The 20,943-nt window shown below is 52.9% G+C and overlaps 10 protein-coding genes across 10 annotated transcripts; 5 read left to right on the forward strand and 5 right to left on the reverse strand.

Moving 5' to 3' along the window:
- The first annotated feature begins 123 nt into the window (after positions 1 to 123).
- On the forward strand, positions 124 to 2,842 carry ASPZODRAFT_548791 (hypothetical protein). The gene is made up of 8 exons (XM_022728498.1): positions 124 to 1,136; positions 1,201 to 1,315; positions 1,375 to 1,630; positions 1,691 to 1,790; positions 1,851 to 1,972; positions 2,032 to 2,242; positions 2,300 to 2,450; positions 2,505 to 2,842. Exons 1-8 carry the CDS (start codon positions 261 to 263, stop codon positions 2,756 to 2,758), a joined length of 2,085 nt encoding a protein of 694 aa, XP_022579739.1. The 5' UTR covers positions 124 to 260; the 3' UTR covers positions 2,759 to 2,842.
- A 264-nt stretch (positions 2,843 to 3,106) lies between these two features.
- Positions 3,107 to 4,646, reverse strand: ASPZODRAFT_99088 (hypothetical protein). The gene is made up of 3 exons (XM_022730601.1): positions 4,512 to 4,646; positions 4,318 to 4,451; positions 3,107 to 4,267 (listed from the first exon to the last, which is right to left on the reverse strand). The coding sequence occupies exons 1-3, from the start codon at positions 4,609 to 4,611 to the stop codon at positions 3,218 to 3,220; spliced, it is 1,284 nt and encodes a 427-aa protein (XP_022579740.1). The 5' UTR covers positions 4,612 to 4,646; the 3' UTR covers positions 3,107 to 3,217.
- Positions 4,647 to 4,848: 202 nt separating this feature from the next.
- ASPZODRAFT_133860 (hypothetical protein) lies at positions 4,849 to 7,230 on the reverse strand. Its single transcript, XM_022723378.1, has 5 exons — positions 5,998 to 7,230; positions 5,819 to 5,951; positions 5,680 to 5,773; positions 5,321 to 5,621; positions 4,849 to 5,266 (listed from the first exon to the last, which is right to left on the reverse strand). The coding sequence occupies exons 1-5, from the start codon at positions 6,864 to 6,866 to the stop codon at positions 4,948 to 4,950; spliced, it is 1,716 nt and encodes a 571-aa protein (XP_022579741.1). The 5' UTR covers positions 6,867 to 7,230; the 3' UTR covers positions 4,849 to 4,947.
- Positions 7,231 to 7,410: 180 nt separating this feature from the next.
- On the reverse strand, positions 7,411 to 7,782 carry ASPZODRAFT_17450 (hypothetical protein; the record flags this gene model as incomplete). Its single annotated transcript, XM_022727030.1, has 1 exon — positions 7,411 to 7,782. One exon carries the CDS (start codon positions 7,780 to 7,782, stop codon positions 7,411 to 7,413), a length of 372 nt encoding a protein of 123 aa, XP_022579742.1.
- Positions 7,783 to 8,049: 267 nt separating this feature from the next.
- ASPZODRAFT_69864 (hypothetical protein) lies at positions 8,050 to 10,110 on the reverse strand (the record flags this gene model as incomplete). Its single annotated transcript, XM_022729609.1, has 5 exons — positions 8,050 to 9,279; positions 9,337 to 9,368; positions 9,412 to 9,566; positions 9,631 to 9,972; positions 10,028 to 10,110. 5 exons carry the CDS (start codon positions 10,108 to 10,110, stop codon positions 8,050 to 8,052), a joined length of 1,842 nt encoding a protein of 613 aa, XP_022579743.1.
- Positions 10,111 to 10,189: 79 nt separating this feature from the next.
- ASPZODRAFT_549861 (hypothetical protein) lies at positions 10,190 to 11,299 on the forward strand. Its single transcript, XM_022728507.1, has one exon. It carries the CDS (start codon positions 10,413 to 10,415, stop codon positions 11,049 to 11,051), a length of 639 nt encoding a protein of 212 aa, XP_022579744.1. The 5' UTR covers positions 10,190 to 10,412; the 3' UTR covers positions 11,052 to 11,299.
- Positions 11,105 to 11,564, forward strand: ASPZODRAFT_133864 (hypothetical protein). The gene has a single exon (XM_022723379.1). The coding sequence runs from the start codon at positions 11,195 to 11,197 to the stop codon at positions 11,456 to 11,458; it is 264 nt and encodes an 87-aa protein (XP_022579745.1). The 5' UTR covers positions 11,105 to 11,194; the 3' UTR covers positions 11,459 to 11,564.
- Positions 11,565 to 12,430: 866 nt separating this feature from the next.
- On the reverse strand, positions 12,431 to 14,110 carry ASPZODRAFT_143882 (hypothetical protein; the record flags this gene model as incomplete). Its single annotated transcript, XM_022724957.1, has 2 exons — positions 12,431 to 13,465; positions 13,517 to 14,110. 2 exons carry the CDS (start codon positions 14,108 to 14,110, stop codon positions 12,431 to 12,433), a joined length of 1,629 nt encoding a protein of 542 aa, XP_022579746.1.
- A 776-nt stretch (positions 14,111 to 14,886) lies between these two features.
- On the forward strand, positions 14,887 to 18,356 carry ASPZODRAFT_152933 (hypothetical protein; the record flags this gene model as incomplete). Its single annotated transcript, XM_022725908.1, has 2 exons — positions 14,887 to 16,590; positions 16,908 to 18,356. 2 exons carry the CDS (start codon positions 14,887 to 14,889, stop codon positions 18,354 to 18,356), a joined length of 3,153 nt encoding a protein of 1,050 aa, XP_022579747.1.
- Positions 18,357 to 18,680: 324 nt separating this feature from the next.
- ASPZODRAFT_133871 (hypothetical protein) lies at positions 18,681 to 20,879 on the forward strand. Its single transcript, XM_022723381.1, has 5 exons — positions 18,681 to 19,073; positions 19,156 to 20,391; positions 20,442 to 20,517; positions 20,571 to 20,631; positions 20,678 to 20,879. Exons 2-5 carry the CDS (start codon positions 19,179 to 19,181, stop codon positions 20,834 to 20,836), a joined length of 1,509 nt encoding a protein of 502 aa, XP_022579748.1. The 5' UTR covers positions 18,681 to 19,073; positions 19,156 to 19,178; the 3' UTR covers positions 20,837 to 20,879.
- The last annotated feature ends 64 nt before the right edge of the window (positions 20,880 to 20,943 follow it).

A 20,943-nucleotide genomic window follows, 5' to 3' on the forward strand; every position in this document is an offset into this window, starting at 1 on the left:
GGAACGCTTTTGGGGGTGAAACAGATTGTTCACAAGAGGGGAAAGGAACGATGAGTGCTCCTTAAGTGGTATAGACACGGCGCCAAAGATGACCCCTGCTCAGGGCAGACTTTCCGGAATCATTGGATCAGGCTGATTCGTAGAATGGCTAGATTTTTTTTTTTTTTATCTTTTTTGATCTTCTCATCATTCTCCCTCATATCTTGCTCCTCCCTTGACCTGATTTCATCACTGTTCTTTAGTTGTCTTTTCCCGCCGCCATGAATGTCGATATGGAGACTAAACGCTGGTTGCTCGCTATCGACTTCGGGACAACCTTCTCCTCCCTGGCCTTCGCCGTGCTCCATCCGGGCGATCGACCCCTAGGATTCACGGCTAATGATGTTCATTGTATCACCGACTTCCCAGACGCTCAAATCAGCAGTGGTGGCAAGCGTAACGAGGTGCCGTCCCAGAGCTGGTACCCGATGCTCAACTGTGCGTCAAACAACAAAACGAGCTCTTCAAGTTCTAATACAACATATATTGACCTCGAAAACTCCGACTATGACTCGGGTTTCGAGGTTCAAAGCGATGAAAGTGGAACGGAAGATGGCTTTTCGCCGGATACAAACTACCGCGAGCGACCAGCTGTGCCTCAGAGATGGCGACGTGCCTTCAGTTTGGAAGATAAACGCAACTATTTCTGGGGGTTCAGCGTGGACAAAGAATTGCAGTACGGGGACCAAGAGAGGCGAGGACACAAGCGTATCTCGCGGTCAAAGCTGCTTCTTGACACGAGCGAGCACACTGAGGCTCTACGCAACGATCTTCGTACCACGCTGTCCAACCTTGAGGAAAGTCGGATCATTGTCAACGACCTGGATGTGATTGAGGACTACCTCACCGTTCTGCTGCACCATGCGAAGATTGAGCTGACACACCGGCATGGCCTCTGCACAGAGGACACAATCGAACTGGTCTTGTGCGTGCCTGTCGTGTGGACGCGGAGCGCCTGCAGATCGATGCAGACTTCGATCACCAACGCAGCATTTCGATCTCAGCTCGTTGAGCCCAAGGGGCTCAAGGAAATATATGTCGTCTCGGAGCCAGAAGCCGCCACCGCGCAGGTCCTCTCGGTCCCAAGGGTAATGGAGGTATATCAAACCACAGATTTCGCTAACTGCAATGGCCCATTGATTAGCTGACTGCTGTTTCAAGACGGGTGAGACATTCGTCTTGCTTGATGCCGGGGGAGGGACTGTCGATGCAATCACGTACAAACTACACAACACGGATCCATTGAAACTTGAGAAGGAGGCTGTACCGCCAGAAGGTATACCTCCCTTTTGACAGTCACTTTCTTTTCCATTCTTTCTGAATCGAAATATGTAGGTGCCCTCTGCGGATCGAGCTACCTGAACGAAGCCTTTGAAAGACTTATCACGAAGCGACTGTCAGAAGAAACCTACTTGACTCAGAACGGCCTCACGCCGGAGGGCGTCGTCGCAGGGCCCATGACCGCATTTGAGAACGTGCACAAACGCGTCGATGTAACTAACACCAGATTTCCCGGAACCGATGTCAATGTTACGGGGTTGAAAGCCAACCGGACAAAACGATTCAAGGCCAATCGAATGGTTGTTGATAGGTTTGTCAACCCGCATGGATCCAGGCATCATTAATTCGTCCACTCCCCTGATGGTTACAGGTCGGAATTCGTGGACATTTTCAAGCCTCTGCTTGAAGGCATCGCAAATCTGATGATACGCCAGATAAACATGGCTTACGCAAAGAATATCACTATAGATGTATGTCTTGCATGTATTTAGCCGGTTTTTTGTCTCTCCACCCCTTCCTAACACCCTCAGAAAGTTGTGCTCATTGGCGGATTCGCTGCCTCGCGACCCCTGCGAAGGTTTATCAGAAAGAGGCTGGCCAAGATCTCCCTGAAATTACCAAAGCCGATTAGATTCTTATGCCCACAGACCCCGTACGTCTCCCTTTCCCTGTCCAAGTCTCTAGATATGGTCATCGGTTGACAATATCTAGGGAGACAGCGGTGGCTACTGGGGCGGTGCTTCGCGCTCTTTATCGAGAAGAAGGCCCCTCACGCCTGACCCAATCCAGCTATGGCTTCTTGATCAACGAGGTCTACGACCCGGGCGAGTTCGAAGCCCACAGACGGATCCGTATGCCACGCATTGACCGATTTGACGGGGAGCGCTGGGTTCGCAAAACAATCCAATGGGTCATCAAAAAGGTATTTTCTTTGCATCTCATAACGCCTAACAGAATGAATGATTCTGAGAGTACGCAGGGCGACGAAGTGGCACCTTTTAGAGAATTCCCCCAGCGCGTCATCCACACTTTCCCCGTGACGGACGATGACCTGGTCTGCCGGGAGATTCTTTACGTATCCGACAGACGTCACGAGTCGCACTATCGTATTGACGATCCGATCAATGATGGTGCGTCTGCTCCATTCCCACTGTTATGCCAAGTCAAGCTGATCGTCTTTCCAGGCTGGGAAATTGCCGGCATTGTCAAGGCAAATATGAGCTTCTTACGCGATGGAGGATACATCCACCCCATCCAGTCAGAGGATGGCATTGGTGACCCTTACTACAGTATTGAATATGACGTGGTGATTATCGTCGATGGGCCGAATCTCAAATTCAAGATTCAGTTGGTACATGATGGGAAAGAGCAAGTCATGAAGCAAAAGGACCTCAGCATTGCGGCCGCCTTTGCGAGTCTGGAGGGTGATTCAGCATAACTCTTTTTCACTATTCAATTTTATCTTATATAAGTATCTTTTGCTGGTCTTTGTTTCTCCTTGTTGGACCTCTAAAGAAAGTGGTAAAGTATAATGTCGGTTGCTTCTGCTGCGGGTTTCGCCCTTTGCTTGTTTCGAGAATAGCAATTCAAGGCTGATGGGATTTATCATATAGAGCTATACTTCTCGGTCTTCTTTTTTAGTCCTCTATGGAGTAATCTCATGTATGTCTTCCTTGTATATTCCTTGGTCTCCTGTCCCTGGATCCTTCAAAGTGAGGATGATTGACAGAGGCTTACTGCGAATGATTTCAGTTTTATACACCTAATGGACTACTTTATGGATTGGCAGACTCCAGTTCCCTCATGCAGATCATTTCCTTACTATTTAACTATCTGATGAATATACATCGTCTTCAGTCTGCGATATGGACTTCTTCTTCTTACACTTGATGGTTCACTAGTGTCCATTGAAATCTCTCGCATGCACTCCTGCCCGGGAGAGAAGAGAAGTAAGCATAGCATGCAGCTCGGAAAGGATCTGGGATGCAGAGCCAGAGGGTATGGGTAGGACTGTCGATGTCGATGCTGTAGATGTCGCCGTGGAGCTTGAGGCTGTCGCTGTAGAGATTGAGACTGCCGTGGGCGTAGCAACAGAGACTTCTGTCGATGTAGAGACGGAAACTTCTGTGGGCGTAGCGGTGGCGACTGCAGAGCTTTCAGAGGTTGAGACAACAGTTGTAGAAATTTCCGCGACAGTTGTCGAGCTGGACACTGCTGAGGGCACGGATGTAGACACAGATGTAGGGACAGATGTAGAGGCAGGTTCTGTAGATACCGGAATGGTAGTGGATGATACAGAGGTTGTCGAGGTTGTCGAGGTTGTCGGTGCTGTTGTAGAGGTAGACGTCGCTACAGAGGTAGCAGACGATGTAGACGCCGTAGATGCAGAGGCAGCTGTAGTTGAAGCAGCAGCAGACGCAGAGCCAATCTCCGTATTGAGAGGGGCCTCCTCGATATAAATGCCCGACCAGAACCAGTCCTCGGCCGCCGAATTGACTCCTCCATTGGGCAACCGCAGCTCTCCAACATGCCAGTCCTCCGAGTTGGACGACGCAGTGACAGCCACCGCGTCAACGACCAGGACCAGCGGATCCGAGTTGTTGCTCGCCCACAGCCCGACCGTCTGGTTATCAAAGTTGATGTCGTACGCAAAGTTATACCAGTTGCCCGCCTCCAGCTGGACAGACCAGTACGTCTCGCCTCCCGCGAGCCAGCGCAGCGTGTTATCCGAGGTGCCGGACGCCCCGTCCTCCAGACCGTACTGCAGCTCAGTGAACGCGCTCTCGAAGAAGGCGATCTGGTGCTCGAACGAGGCGTTGGGCGCGTTCGTCGTCGCCGTCGACAGCGAGAAATGGTAGTACAGATGGCCGGCGCCCAGGTCTTCGGCCGTCTGGGGGATCAGCTCGCTGCGTTCCATGGTCTGGTCTTCCCAGAAGGAGGTTCCATCCTAAAAAGATTAGCAAGAGAATAGGAAATGTATTGATGAAGGTGCAGTACGATAGTGATACGCAAGCCCTGCGCATCAGATGCAGCAGGATTCTTATAATCCGCCGATAAACCGAGATATTCGGACGTGTTGCCCGTACCGTGGATGTACCACTGCCACGGCTCGATTTCGTTCGACCAGGACCCTATTATTCAACATGAATGAGCATTAAATGAGCCGGGATTATTGGATAGGTGAATAATACACAAGTCAAAGTCTTCGACAGTGGCGGTCGAGTTGAAGATGCCGCTCCACAGCACTGAACCGGCCAGGCAAGGAGAGACGAAGAGAAAACAGAGTCTCATAACGAATGAATAGAAGTGGCCAGCACTGCAGAAAGGAATGACTGAAGAAAAGGTAGAGTTGAATTGAAAGATCGGTTGAGGAGGAAGAGTAGGAAGGGTAGAATAAGAAGAGTAGGTATACTGACAGATGAAACTGATGCTGTTTCAGCTGTTTCATATTAATACAGGGTAAAATGTAGTATACACTCTCTAGTATGCCATATTAATCAGGACTAATCCTAATTAATTAATTCAATACAGCAAGATTCAGTGTATATATTAAGTAAATATGATTATCTGGCGTAGGGACCCTTCCCCACCCCAACACCCTATAATTAGCTATAGTACAACTATAAGCTATACAACATTCAGAACAGCCGCCTTCATCTTTTCGAAATTCGGCGTCCCAAGCCCCGTCGCCGGATCCCAGCCCGCCGTCGCATTCCACGACGCCCAGGGAATGGTGTTGCCCTTACAGCCCTCCGATCCGCCCAGTGTGATATCGTTAAGGGCCTCGTATCCAGCGCTGTAGAGCCAGGGGTTCAGAAAGCCAAGCTGAGGCTTGCCCGCTCGCAGTCTCGCGTCGTTGAGCAGAGCGACCACGGCTGCAAACACGGGGCAGGCGCCAGATGTGCCGGCCACAGAACCCAGCACGCCGTTGGTGTAGATTTGGTAGCTTCTGGGTGTAAGTATTTCATTATCTCAAGAAATATTGTAAGAGTCAACTGACTAAGGAGAGCCTGCAAAGGCAGAAACATCCGGGAACGCCCGCCCCAGGAAGTTCGTATACGGAGTATAATACTCCTTCACGGCAGAGGAAAGATAGTTGTTCAAGTACCTCTCGACTTGCTCGTTTTGGTATACGGGGCGCGGGAAATAATTGCTGAAGCCGCCCGCGCCATCCACCCACGCCTCCTCGGGGATATCCTGCGTGCCTCCCACGACAGTGATATAAGGGCATGACGCGGGGAAGGTAGGGATGAATGTTGAACTGTTGGTTCCGTCGTTGGAAAAACAATACTCCCCGAGACCTATCTTCAGTAAGCACAGAGTGGAAGAAATGTGCATAGAGATCAAGGGGAATCGTACCGGCATCGCCGGATGACTCCAGGATGGAAATGCCTCTTATGCCCATCAGGCCGATCAGGTTACAGACTCGAGTTGCGTAGGCGAAAGGAACGGTCTGGAATTAGCAGGGATAGTGAAGTACACGTTCTTTCTAACTCACCTGCTCATCATCGCCGTAGGAGTTGCTGATCACCAACGGCAGGTCGGCATTGCTCTTGGACATCAGATACTCGTAATAGGGCAGGTATGGCTCGTTCTCATCGGTCGTCGTCGCAGCGTCAGGGATATACGGACTAGAATGGTTAGTGTTGCGTCTGTCTTCTTTAAATTTTTACTTACGGAGATCCTCCAGTGATGAATTCGGTCACAGGTAAAGGATGCGAGATGCCAACGATGCTCTGCACGTCCAGGTCGGCTTCCCCCTCCGGATCAACCGTCTGATTGTTCACCCCGCCATTGATCGTCTCGACGGTGAAGTTCTGCTCAGGAATGCCAAAGTGCTCCGTGAATAGGTCAAGATCTGAATAGAGAGCCGACTCGTTCAGGAAGCTGCCAAAGCCAATCCGACTACCTGACGAGGCAAGCGGTGTATAGTCGCTGATGTTGTATTGTTCCTTTAGACAGTCTGGGGTGATTTTCTCGCAGACATCCGTGGTCCTCTTCGCAGCGACACTGGTATCAGCAGCTTGAAAGTCCACTGACCGGTCGGCAATCGGCCTGCCGAAGAAGACCGTCGGAGCGATCAGTTCAATATCTCCCACGAGATCCTCGGGCACGGAATACTGCGTCGTACGCGTCTTGCGGGAGCCTCCCTTGGCGTAGACAGCAAAGGTAGTGTTGAGCAGGGAATTGGCTGTCTCGACGCTGGTCGCAAAGTTGACGAGCCCTCCCTGCCGCGAGATCTGTGTGACGCCCGCCTCCTTCAGCCACGAGACGACAGCAGTATCATTGGCGAGCGGGAAACGGGTTTCCACCTCGTCCACGTCCAGGAATTGACCGTAGCTGTCACTTCCGGGCGTCGAGACCGCCAGCAGAGTCGACTCCAGCAGGTCGAGGTTCTGCCGGCTCAGCGCCACGGAGAGGGAGATGTTATCGCTAGGATCGGCCTGCTTAACCAGTTTCCAGTCTGCAGGGACCGTCGCCACCTGTTCCAGCACGACGCTGGCTAGACAAGGGGCTGCCAGGAGGAGAGCGTAAAGGAAGGCCATGGCGCAGAGTTTGTGTGAGTCTGGTTCTCGGAATAAAATAGGCAAAGACGAAAGAGAAAGAGGTTTTTATATGCAAGGACCCTTCACCCCCACAGAGCCCTGCATATCTAGTGCTGATGGCCCGCATGGCGATCTCCATCGTAAGCAGCGAGAGAAGCAGGAATAAACGGCGTCTTTCCAGGACTGAAAAGGAACCCAAAAGGGAAAAAACAACCTCCGATTCCCGCTCAGCCTCATCTGGCTGTCTGCGCCACTTCCCAAACAGGAAGCTGCTATGGCTAGTGCTTACTCAGACATAACAGTCAATAATTACTGTCAGGCAACGGATGGCCTGGAGAAAGCGGAAGAGATATGTGGATAGATGATGGTGGTGGTGGTGCTATCTAGGATGCGCGCAGGCGAGAGAGAAAAGGCAAGCAGGATGGCGCTAGGCCTAACTAGGCAGACACCTCCAACAATTACTAACAGTCAATGCTTACAGTATTACTACTATTACCTACTAACTACCAGGTAGTTGCCAGCACTATTTTCTTATATCCATCATCTATTTTCGTCTCACTGTCTCGACCAACCATTTGATCCGTCCGTCCTCCGCCAACTCCCCAAACATGAACGTCTCCGCCCTGGCCACGCTCCCGTCAGGCATCTTCGTTGTCGAGTCGTGTCGGTCTGCAAACTGTCTCCCGTCTCGCAGGAGTTGGGTGATCGTCAACTGAGTGGATCCGGGCTCCATATTCTCGCGCAGCCAGCGAATGTGTGCGACGAACGTGGCGAAGTCGCGCGTGGTCTGGTCGTCGCGCTGGGTGAAGTCCGGGTGGAAGAGGCGGGAGAGATCGGACTCGGTGTTGTCAGGATCACCGGCGAAGAGGCTCATTAGAGCAGCTTGGAAGGTTTCTATCTGGTCGAAGGGGGCCATTTCTTCAGTGTAGTATTGTTTATATTTGTTGTAGGAGGTTGATATGGAGCGACCTCGACTTACACTTATATATATATATTGCTGCCTGGTTCCTGACTCTCCACTACATACAAAGTAAAGGACCATTTCTGTGTTGACGTCAGACATTTATAGTGGTATGTGCTAGGCATTCATATTATTCTACCATGAGAAATATAATTACTTTGCTGTACTATAACTCGAAAATAGCATCGTCAATGAATGCATCCCATGTAGCCTATACAACAGTCAATATCTAAAAAAAGGGAAAAAAAGGAGAAAAGAACGTACCCAGTCAATATCCATGGAGAGATCCTTCTCGTTCAACCATGGAATTTCCACTGATGTTTGACTAGACATCATATTCATAAGCACATCATACACCCGTCCAGCTTCATCGCAGGATTTACTTGCATCCCGCCATAGGGAGCACGACTTCTCCAGGGCATGTATGAGAAAGGCATCGTTGTGATCATCTGTCTTTTCTTCAGGGAACCGCTTCCGTAGCTCTAATTCAAGAAACAAGATCATCGCGGCAAGAACGCACACCTGTCTCGCCTGCGCAAACTCGTACCACGTCGGTTGGAGAATCTCTTGGTACCCCAGTATCGCGAGGGCGGATTCGATGCATCGATTTCTGGAAAGTCGAAATTGACCGTTCCCCCGTCTACCACTCTTGGCCATGAACCGTCGATGGAGCGTACACATTCCTTTATGGTACATGGATGCCAGACTTATAGAGGAAGAAGAATTGGTGCGCTGCTTATCAACTTTCATATGTGACGGAAAGTTCTCATACGTTTCGTGAAGTGTTTTGTCGATGTCCAGAACGGTCTCATATGAAACCCGCGGCGAATTGTTCAGATCAGCAATACGACCTAGAGCATTGGTCAGTCTCCCCTTGACGATCAGGTAAGTCACCTGCGTAGGCTCTGTCAGTGGTCTTGACGGTGGGAGAACGGTCATCTCATCGGACATCTCCCATTCGTGCACATTGCGCGGCTCCTTTGTGTCAGAATAAAAAGTCGACGCTGACCGGGGGAACCCGCACTGGACGGAAGACATGTTATCCATGCTCGTGACGGCCAGCCAGACCCGACGCCGATACTCGGCCTGAAGCGGAGAAATCGAAGAAGAGTGCTGCGCGTCGCGATGGTAGCCCATGTTGATTGCTGCGCGGATAATCACCCCGGTCATGATCCAGAGGCCGCGCCGATTGTCGTCCTTCCGATTCAATTCGGCTGTGGCATTGAACCGCAGCGTTTCAATCGTATAGGGGAGACATTTCGCCATGTCGCCTGCTAGTAGACACTGGGCGGTCCGGATTCGGTACAGCTGGAAGAGCAGCTCTGAGCGGCCCTCGTAGGCTTCTGGCTCGTGAAACTGGTGGTACGAGAGCATCATGATTCCGAGAATGGAGAATAGCAAACCGAGCCAGATGAAGTTGGTATTGGTGGGGTTCTTCCAGTGTTGGTCGTACTATCACGTCAGCATGTAGTGATTGAATGTGTGGTAATAGTAGTGCAGACAGCTTACCTCCTGCATGAAAGTGGGCTCATGAATGATAGCTTAAGGTCAGATGAAGTTTGTTTCCGGGAAAAGAGCACCTACGAGGGATTGTGATGGGAAAGTTGGGAGCAAAGAATTCAGCAATCAGCTTATCCAGCTCTGGTCTTGAAGGCAGAGACGATAGGATTTCTACCCTCTCGACCGGCTTCACATGGCCAAACAACAGGCTCGATCCATCAACGGGCGACAGGGCAATACTCGGTCGCTGTTGGCTGAAGAATTTAAGCTCGTTGATCTAGTGTTGACAGTTAAACGTAGAACACTGCGTAGGAGAAAACACAGTATACCTCGTGTAACACATCATCCCAATCATCGCCAGCCCTGTACACCGAATGCAAGCCATCCACAACAGTCATCCCTGCTGAGGGAGACGATTGGTCCTCTTCATTGTCGTCCTGGCTCTCTGGCGTGGTAATACTGTTCTGAGGCTGTTGCTCTGCAAGTCGGCGAACGAGACCCTCCAGATGCTCGATCCGGGCCCTTAAGTCGCCGTTTGTATGGCCCGCCAAGGCACTTTTGCTCGCCTGCCCCTTGAACCGACAGTTCGTCTGCTCGTTCCGTGCCGTGCAGTTCTGACACGGTTTCTCGCGGTTGCATTTCAGCCTATCATGTTCAGCTTCTTCGACTTCTCCACTGACATCAGACGAAATATACCCACTTTCTGGCTCGGCAGGGATCACACGAGAGGGGAACACGGGAGCGTCGAGCCCGGAGAGACAACACCGGACTGGAAGAGTCCATTTTGCTGCGTTGAGCAGCTGCAGCGTCAAGTCCATGGAGATGTTGGCGGGGAAGACAACAGCAGAGGCGCACGTGATGTTAAGTCCGCGGAGATGCTGAATAAGCAGAGACAGGAGAACTTGAATGACATCATATGTACTCACCAGCCACACTTTTATTTCTATAGATGTGGCTCAACCCCAGTGGCGTTTATGTCCGCGGACATTTCCCATATAACAGTCTCTCCCATATAAAACAGTCTCTCTTCATCTTCTATTCATTGAATCTGTCACTCATCCAGTCTACCACTCACTAATTTCAACATGCCATCCTTCGGTAACTTCATCTACGCTCAATTCATCGCCAAGTACCCTGTTCCTACCACCTCGTTCGCCTCGCATACCGTGATCGTGACGGGAGGCAACGGCGGGCTGGGCAAGGAGACGATTAAGCACATCGTTCGCAACGGGGCCAGCAAGGTGATTCTCACCAGCCGGAGTCGGTCTCGTGGCGAAGCGGCAAAGGCAGAGATAGAGGATGAGACGAAATGCAGCAAATCCGTGATTGAGGTATGGGAACTCGACCTCGAGTCCGCCGCGTCGATCAAGGGATTCGTTGACAAAGTGAACGGATTACCCCGTCTCGACGTTATGATCAACAATGCAGGAATCCAAGGGGTCGAGTTCAAAATCGTCCATGGTACAGAGCGCATTCTGGGAGTGAATGTCATCGGAACGTTCCTCCTCGCCATGCAAGTCGTGCCGAAGCTGAAGGAGACGGCTAGACGGTACGGAGTCACACCACGGATGACCTTTGTCGGTTCTGCGCTGTACGACGCGGCCTCGTATCCGAATGACCCTGGCGACGATATATTCGAGTGGTTTACTGACGAGTCCCGCGTCAACAAGTTCGCCCAGTACGTTAACCCATGCCTCTTTGGATGTTTTCCTTTTTCTAACTAATTGGTAGATACAATCTATCCAAACTGCTTCTCCTCTACGCGATCATCCAGCTGGCGTCAATAGTCAATTTGGTCGGTGACGCCAACCCCATCGTCATCAACTCGCTGGATCCGTGTTTCTGCAAAACAGGACTCCCAGGCGACATGACCGGTGTGGTGAAAGTCTTGTTTCGGATTTTCGAAGCCATCGCGGCCCGCTCGCCTGAGGAAGGGGGCAGGTTGATTTTTCAGGCGGCGGCGGCGGGAACCGAGTCGCATGGGCTGTATTTTCGGACGGGGAAGATACAACCGTATGCGCCTATTGCCCTCGACGAGGAGAAGAGGATGTATGTCTGGAAAGTGCTTTGTATGAGGTTGGACAAACTGCAGCCCGGCATTCTGGCAATTGTCAGTGGTTCCACTGCATAATTTATAGTTTATAGTATACCTCATCCATAATCTTTTTCTTATTCATTTCCTCCTGCCCTTGTTAGCATCAAGATGTTGAATTCTTCAATTTAATCCTCATCTGGCCAGTCTGTGATAGGTTCTCTGTCTGATAAAACCCAAATCAACAATCCAGATCTGTTCAATTGTAGTACCATGTACTGACCAAAGCAGTGTAGTTTCTCTTCGAGCATCTTCTTCATGAGCTGCTCTTCTTCAAGAAATGTTTGGGCCCGGTTATCCTGACGCCTGTCCGGAGTCTTGGAAGGAGATTTCATCGGCTTCTCGGTAGGACTGACGGCGCCTGAGATGGCTGAGCAATGTCTGACATGTTCCTCGACCACAGATAGAAGACAGACAGGAGTATTGGGGAAAGATATGGATGACGGAGCAGGGAGGGACTCAGGACAACTGCTGTCGGAGGATAAATGTCAACACTCAAGACTTGAAGAAAACCCCATTCTTTTTATCCTTTCTCCTGTTCCCGATAGACGCTGGACTTACTAGAGTTAAGGCTCAAGTCTAGGCTGGTTGTGTTCTTCTCAGTCATGCTGGGATGAATATAATCGCAAGCTGATGAATCTAGTCTGATCTGCCTTGGGTGGTGGTATTTATTTTGTCCAGGCAAGGTACCACGTGATGCTCCTCGTCGTGATTTCGTCTCTCGACTTCCCTTCTCCCTCTCCTAAATCGAACCAACCTGTCCATTCACCATCTCCGACTTCTCTTTCCGTCCCTCTGCATTGACAGTATCATGGATAACCAGGTAAGGTTTTTATACCAAATGAGCTGACCTCGTATACAAAGATTCAGGATCGAGAAGGTGGAAGTGATTGAGAACGAAGTCGACTTAACGGTGGCCAGTAGGTGTATATACGCTACCAAGAGATATAATATTTATTAAGGAACTCAAGATCATTGTACAGAGAGCTAACGATTTCTTCAACAACAGAATCATAGATCGTGGATAGCCTCGACGTGCTCTGTCGCCTCCTCCTTGTTCCCCGTCACACTCTCTCCAGTAAACGGGTCAACATGCGTGGTCTTGAACTTGCGTGCCGGTACCTTCTGCTCAAAGAGGAGATCCAACTCGGCGTACGTGCGGCCCTTGGGTTCTGGCAGGCGGAAGTAGGTCCAGATAAAGCACAGGAGACAGGAGCCGGCCCAGAAGAAGCCCGTTTTGCCCCCCCAGTCCCACGCGGTCGGGTTTAGCATTCGCGGCGTCAAGATGTTGGTGATGATGCCGACGATGTTGTACAGGTTGCGCGCCAGCACGACCGACTTCTGGCGCAGTCGCGTCGCCGGGAGCTCCGAGACAAGCGAGTAGCAGACGGGGCCCACGGTCGCGTCGTAGACAAACGTGTACACCAGCAGCATGCTGCCGATTGCCCACTGCGCCGCCTTGTTGTGAGGAGACGTCAGTCCCAGCAGGCCGATGATGAAGAGCAACAGGGCCATGGCCGCCTGGCCGGACAGATACAGCGTGCGGCGGCCCATCTTCATCATCAGCAGCCACGAGGAGATGGTGCCGAGCGCGCCCATTACGTATAGCACGATCGACATGGTGAACGACTGGCTCGACGCCAGCCCGGCATTTTCGAAGAAATAGGTCGAGTAGCCCATGAAGGTGCTGCCGCACAGCGTCTGGATCGCCCATGTCACGCACACAACCTCTGTCCGGCGAAGGTCGGACCCCTTGAAACAATCCCAGTACGACACTCCGCTGAGCATCTCCTTTTCCATCTCGTTCGTCCGGCGCATCATCGCCAGTGTCTCGTCCACGTTGAAGTCCGGGTCCCGCTCCGCGTTGGTGAGCCGGAGTAATGCCTTGCGAGCGTCTTCTGGTCGCTCCTTGCGCACCAGCCACCAGGGGGATTCAGGAGCCAGCGCGACCCCGATCATGAGGGGAACGGGCCACATCCACTGCAGGCCAAAGGGGATTTTATAGCCCCATTTGTCGGTCCTACCTTCCATGGCTTTCAGGACGCCCTAAAAGGTTAGAAAGAAGAGAGCACGGCGCGTTCGAGTCCTTGAACTTACCGACGCAATCAGCTGTCCAAACACCCAGCAGAGATTAACATAAGTCGTCAGGTACGGACGCAGCACGACGGGGCAGACTTCAGAGGCGTAGGTGGTGGTGACAGTCTGGAAGACACCCCAAGGAATACCGACGAGGATCTCGCCGACCAGAAGCATAGGCAGAGAGGTGGAGAAGAAGATGATGAAGATGAAGGCCACACACATCATCAACGCGCCGATAATGCTCTTGCGGTACCCTAATCGCTCCGCGACAATACCATTCACCATCAGACCCAGGATCTCCCCCACGAGAGCTCCATTGCTGAGGCCCGACTGCCACGCCGCCGTCAACTGGTACTCGCCGTCGGCGCCCTTGACGCCAAACTGTTTCTGGAAGGGCCCGTACGCGTACAGACTGCTGAGAAGCGTCGTGTCGTAACCCTCCATCACCAGCGCCGTCGAGAAGAGAATCGACCAGCCCACGGCGTGCGGGTAGGTCTTCAGACCCTGCCACAGGCTCATCTTCTGCTCCGCCGCGACCGCCCGGTGGGCGTCGTGCTCCAGCTGAGCCGTGAGCTCCCTGCCCGCCACACCCTCCTTTTCAGGGACTGCCATTCTGAGGAATAACCAACACAGTAAGAAAACAAGGTCTTGAGATTGAAAGCTTTCCGCGTGTGTGCCACCATTCACCTGCTCGGGGTGAGACAAGCTTTATAGTCGGTGGCACCGTCGCCCAAACTGGGTGTGAATGCACCAAGGCTTGGCTCGCTCGTACCAGACGTCAATGGCGCACGGCCTACTCCGAATGAAACCTCCAAGAAACTCGAACGGCCCAATTAATGAGACAGAGCGGCTGGGCTTTCCGCTCAGCGGCCCGACATTCGCCGTATCACCAGACATTCCGGGGCGCGATGGCGCCGAATCGTGTGGTGCGCCCGGCCGCATGCGGTTCCCCATGGGGAAACGAACAAAGACGCAAACACGCAACCCAAGGGCCATGTGACACCCCCCCCCCCCGATCTTGGGTTGTGTTACCCCATAATTGTTCTTTTGTGACTGGCGAATGGCGGACGAGACGCTGGATGAGATTTGAGACATGCCGAGCCTATCACACCATCAGCTGGGCGAATCTTATGCACGTCTCGGACCGACAATACACCAATGAGACATTGGAGAGACGAGTTCCTGGGCGGGGTTTGCCGGGGGGCCGCTGATTCATGTCGGACCGACAATGGGCCAATAGACTCCGGGGGGAGGTTCCAAAGGAGTGTACTTGGGTCGCAGTAGACGACGAGATAAAAAGGAGAGAACGGGGCATGTTCTCAGCTTGGCGTTCATATCTTCATCTTTTTCTCAACCCGTCTGCTAGTGAACTACACTCTATCATCACCATGTGGTGGAAAAACGCGACCGTGTACCAGATCTACCCCGCCAGCTTCAAAGACTCCAACAGCGATGGGATTGGTGACATTCCGGGCATCCTTGCCCAGCTGGACTACATTGAGTCGTTGGGCGTCGACGCCATCTGGCTGTGCCCCATGTACGACAGCCCCCAGTACGACATGGGGTACGACATTTCCAACTACGAGGCGGTGTACCCCCCGTACGGTACGGTGGCGGACGTGGAGGCCCTGATTGCCGGGTGCCACGCGCGTGGGATGAAGGTGTTGCTGGATCTGGTCATCAACCACACCTCGCATGAGCACGCGTGGTTCAAGGAGTCGCGCTCCTCTCGGGACAGCCCCAAGCGCGACTGGTACATCTGGCGCCCGGCCAAATACGATGCCGACGGGACCCGGCGGCCGCCAAATAACTGGCGCGGCTGCTTCGGTGGCAGCGTGTGGGAATGGGACGAGGAGACGCAGGAGTACTACCTGCATCTGTTTGCGCCGCAGCAGCCCGATCTCAACTGGGAGAACCCGGAGACGCGCGCGGCCATCTTCGAGTCGGCCATAGAGTTCTGGCTGCGCAAGGGGATCGACGGCTTCCGCATCGACACGGTCAACATGTACAGCAAGCCGATGGATTTCCCCGACGCGCCCGTGATCGACCCGAACCAGGAATGGCAGTCGGCGTCGCATCTGTTCTGCAACGGCCCGCGCATCCATGAGTATATGCGCGAGATGGGCCAGATCCTGCTCAAGCACAACGCCATGACGGTCGGCGAGCTGCCGCATACCCCAGAGGTCGAGGACGTGCTGAAGTATGTATCCGCCAAGGAGGAGCAGCTGAACATGGTCTTTCAGTTTGAGATTGTCGAGCTGGGCACCGGCAAGGATCTGCGCTACGATACGGTGCCGCGCAACTGGACGCTGCCGCAGCTGCGCGCGCGCGCGCAGACTACGCAGCGGCTGATGGACGGGACCACGGATGGCTGGAGCACCAGCTTCCTCGAGAACCACGACCAGGCGCGATCGGTGTCGCGATGGGGCAGTGAGGCGACGCCCGAGCTGTGGGCACGCAGCGCGAAGATGCTGGCCATGTTCGTCGCAAGTCTGTCGGGAACCCTGTACCTGTACCAGGGACAGGAGATCGGGATGGTCAACGCGCCCGCCTCATGGCCGATCAGCGAGTACAAGGATGTCGAGAGCAACAATTACTACAACTTTGTGCGGCAGAGTACGCACGACGATCCCGTCGCGCTGGCGAAAGCCAAGGCCGCGCTGCAGCATCTCGCGCGCGACCACGCCCGTCTCCCGATGCAGTGGGACGGCACGGCGCATGCGGGCTTCACCACCCCGGAAGCGACACCCTGGATGCGCGTCAACGACAACCACGGGTCGCTCAACGTCAAGCGCCAGAACCTGGACGGCCACTCGGTTCTCGCCTTCTGGCGGCAGATGCTGCGGGTCCGCCGGACGTACCCCGAGCTGTTCGCGGGTGGTGTGTTCCAGGATACGGATCCACAGGGCGAATCGCTCTTTGTCTTCGAGAAGCTTGGCGCAGAGGGGGGGAAGAAGCTGGTCGTCGCGCTCAATTTCACCTCCGAGACCCAGCCTGTCGATCTCGCCGGCCGATTGGGCTCGGAGTATAAGGTTCTGATCCAGAATGGGCAGGAGACCAGTCTGGACGAGCTGCAGGCGTACGAGGGGAGGGTTTATTTGTGCGGCGTTTGATAGATAGAATTCAATAGAAGCATATATTCTCACGAGTTTGGACATTGACAGACTCCATGGAACCCAGTCTACCACGTACCAAGTAACTCGATACCCCCTGTCTATATTCTAGGTTTAATGAGAACACTCTAATATACTCTGACCTCCCTGGATAATTACTCTGTCTTGGATATTGGCCAATTGAAAATTCACATGCAATTTTGAATAAAAATGTGGGGCCCCGCACGATCTTCCACTTCAATCCTCCTATTCAATCCTTCTATTGTTCTCTGTTACTCCTTATTCAAGGAGTCAAGCCATTGATCATGCATCGCACTTCTCAAGCATGCGACCCGTGTAAACGGCGCAAGGTACGCTGCAACGGCCAGCCACGCTGCCAACAATGCACCCACGCAGGGATCCCCTGCACGTACGCGGCGAGTCCGGCGCAGCGATCACGGAAGAAGACAGTCGGACGGGGCAAGGTGATTGCCGAATGCAAGGGGCTCTTACACACTGCGTCTCCGACGTGTCGAGGGAACGCCGTTCTCGCGCCGAGAACGTCGGTGGAACGAACGCTGAGCAGCACCAGCCACCCGAACCTGGCGTTCTTCCTCGAGCTGCTGCCCGAGTACGAGCGATACGTGTACCCGATGAGTCCCGTGGTGACGGCGAGCGAGATCCACGCGATGATCCTGAAGATGGACTCGGAGCGCGAGACGGCCTCGTTCGTGTATGCCTTTGCCGCCGTGACGCTGAACCTGACCTGCAGCGAGCCCATGCAGCGGGTGCCCGCGACGCGGGAACGGATTGCGAGCCTGCTGACGCGCGCGCTGGAGTATCGGTCTCCCTTTGGGCTGGAGTCGCCGCCGGCAAGTATCGTCACGGTGATGCAGTCTGTGTTCATGCAGATGTGTTTCGTCAGCCTGCGCAAACTGGATACAGGGTTCCTGTACCTGCGCGAGGCAATCTCGCTGCTCTACATGCTGCATGTGCATGAGGAGGAGAGCATGGCAGGGCTGGAGGTGACGGAGCGGGCTCGTCGCCAGCGCGCGTACTGGGAATGCTTCATCCACGAACGCTTCACGGCGCTGACCTACTGCCGCCCGCCGTGTCTGCCTCCACTGCGCTGTCTACCGGATCATGATGTCTCCATCCCCGCCGAGGTCGAGCGCGGCTTCAACCACACGATCGAGAACTTCCGGCTTGTCGATCCGCAGTTCATCGATTTCTGGCTCGGGGATCGCTCCGCCGTCACCGCCGACTGGGTGGCTGAGAAACAGCGCCAGCTCGAGGACAACGAGTGGCATGCCGAGGTGTCGCGGCTGCCGCTCATGCAGCAGGCAGACCTCATCATCACGCGTCACTGGCTGCGCACGCTGACCTGGCAGCTCGCCCTGTCCAACATCCCGTTATCCTCGACGACCGCTCCCTCGATGCTGTTGTCTCTCTCGTTCCCGCTGCGGCTGTCGAACCAACTCCGGCAGTTCCTGGTGACTATCCCGCGCGATCTCGTCGGTATTCATGGCTCGGGGCTGCTAGAGAAGCTGTTCGAGATCGCCAACACCATCACCGACGTCGTGCTGCATCTCACGCATGCCCCGGGCGACGAGACCGTCCAGCGTATCCACGATATCCTCTTCCTCAAACACTTTGTCTTCTCCTTTGCTGGCTTTGCCAATCTCCGTCCGGTCGTGCTCACGCAGAAGTTCGAGATGATTCGCGACAAGTATCCAGAGATCAAAGAAATCGAGTTGTTGGTTTGATCAGAGGTTTGTGTAGAGACTGAGTCAACAACAGTCAACGCAACAATCATCATGTGATGGTCAGGTGATGTAGTTGTAATTCAGGCCTAAAATATATATATTTTACTCTCATTAAACCAACACTCTGTATTTACATGGATAAATTGAGAGGTATTATATTCTATTCATTATCTATTTATCTATAGTGACATAATTCAGCTGTCAATATTAAGACTGATTCAAGACTAGAAACATGCCCTCTTTTATTAATTTACTCATCCATCAGCTAAGAAGACTAGTTATCTCCTATGTTGTTGTCATGTAGAGACTAATTTATGATGACATAATATGGCTGCCTAGAGTTATCTAGCTAATTAATTGTGGTTGCATATATCTAATCGGTCTTCCCATTTTGATAGCCTCGAGAGCAAAAATCAACCATGTCGGATCTGTTTGCCCTGGCGGGAGACTTCTCCTGGAGCAGCGTACGTCCATCGCCCAGTAAATTGACCACACAGACTGACTGACTGTCCAACTGACTGGAATTACTCTAGATAACCCCCTCGCCAGTCCTGAACTTCGTCCCTTGTTTTGACGAGTTCCAATGCGGCCGACTCCAGGTCCCGTTGAACTGGACAGATGATGGCGATGCCAAAGTCACGGTCGCTGTCATTAAACTGGCGGCACAGGTAGATGTCAATGATGAGCGGTATGGGGGGGCTATCATCACCAATCCTGGTATGCAAAGGTTTTTCTTTTCTTCTTCTTTTTTTTTTTTTTTTTTTTTTTTTTTTTTTATAAACAGGTGTTGATGGTTCAGGCGGTCCGGCTGGCTCGGGAGTTATGCAAGTACTGCAAGATGGGAAACGGATCCAGAAGATCGTGGACACGGTGAATGGCGACTCGCAACGTTTCTTCGATATCGTCTCCTTCGATCCCCGTGGCGTGGGCAACACTCTGCCCCGGATGCAATGCTTTCCAGACTCCTTGACAGATTACGTCTGGAACCAGCAGTTGCTCACGGAGGGCATCGTGACCAGCTCCAGACAGGCTTATGATAATCTCTGGGCGCGGAGCAAGGCACTGTCAGCAGCGTGTGCAAAGGATGATTCCGGGATCGCGTCCTTCATGGATACCTGGAGTGTGGCGAACGATATGCGGGCGATTGCGCGTCAATTGCACGGTACGGAAGACAATGCTCATCTGCAATACTGGGGATTTTCGTACGGCACCATCATCGGATCCGCGTTTGCCACGCACTTCCCGGATGAAGTTGACCGCATGGTTCTCGACGGAGTGGTCTATGGCCCGGCCTGGCACGCAGGTGAGAATGCCCAATTCCTCCGCGACGCGGACGAGGTCTTCGAGCGGTTCTTCGACTACTGTCTGGCAACGGATTGTGAGTTTGCAGCTGGCCTGGAGAAATTAAACGATAGTCTGTATTGCCAAAGTATGGGTTTTCTGGATCGCATCAAACGGTTTTTCGAGAAGTGTCTGGATACGGGCTGTTCGTTCGACAGCCCAGGTCACAGTGACTCAGAGTATCTCGGATATCGACTGCATGATCTTCTCCATCGCCTCAGACAAGACCCTCTGCCGGTGGCTGGGCCAAACGGGCCAGCCACGGTGACGTACGCCGATGTCAAACGACTGATCAGCCAGTCTGTCTATGCTCCCCGCGACATGTTCCCGATCCTGGCGACTATTCTTGCCGACCTGAACAAGGGGAACGGCAGCAGTCTGGTCGAATTCCAGACGGCAGTGCTTCAAGAGACTCGCCCAGCTCGGTGTCTCATGCCGGAATGTCGGGCAGACGCCGTCTGTACCGAGACCTGTCGGATGATAGACGATTATCGTTCAGAAGTCACGTCAGCAGTCATGTGTCTGGATATAAACAGAAATCATGGACTTACGGGCATTTCCAAAGAAGAATTCCGCCAGCAGCATGTCCAGCCCATCATGTCAGCCAGCATGTGGGTCGGCGATACCATGACGGGTATCGAAGTGCTTCTGCCCTGCTTGCACAGGGATATGCCTCCTGTCCTCCCCTTCGATGGTAAGTAGCGAAGCTTTCTCGGATTCTCGTTGTTCTTAGCTGATTATCAGGCCCGATTGGAGGGAAAACGGCAACGCCTATTCTTCTAATCGGAAACACGCTGGATCCGGCGACTCCGCTCGCAAGGTCTGTAGCTGATTATTATTGTCGAGGACGAAATGACGAAGCTGACGGTGTAGTGCCCATCAAACGTCCCAGTTATTCGAGGGCTCCGTTGTTTTGGAACAAAAATCGGAAGGAGTAAGTTTGGAATCCAGCCATCTAGCGAACGCTACTAACTCGTCAGCACTGCTCGTATACGGCACCGTCAAACTGCACCGAGAAGCATGTCCGGGCGTATTTCAACCGAGGGGTTCTTCCCAAGAAGGGGGCGAAATGCGAGGTCGATGAGGAACTGTTTCCTCGATCGAATAAATGGCTGTTTGGGAAGAAGAAGGAACTGTGAGGGGATAGTTTATACCGGCAGAGACACAGCTATATCCAATACATCTGTCAATAATCAAATCCTGCATTCCAACTGTGAGGAACACTCAACTCTACCTTTTCTTCACC

The sequence above is a fragment of the Penicilliopsis zonata genome (assembly GCF_001890105.1).
Source record: "Penicilliopsis zonata CBS 506.65 unplaced genomic scaffold ASPZOscaffold_11, whole genome shotgun sequence".
Classification (NCBI taxonomy): Eukaryota; Fungi; Ascomycota; class Eurotiomycetes; order Eurotiales; family Aspergillaceae; genus Penicilliopsis; species Penicilliopsis zonata.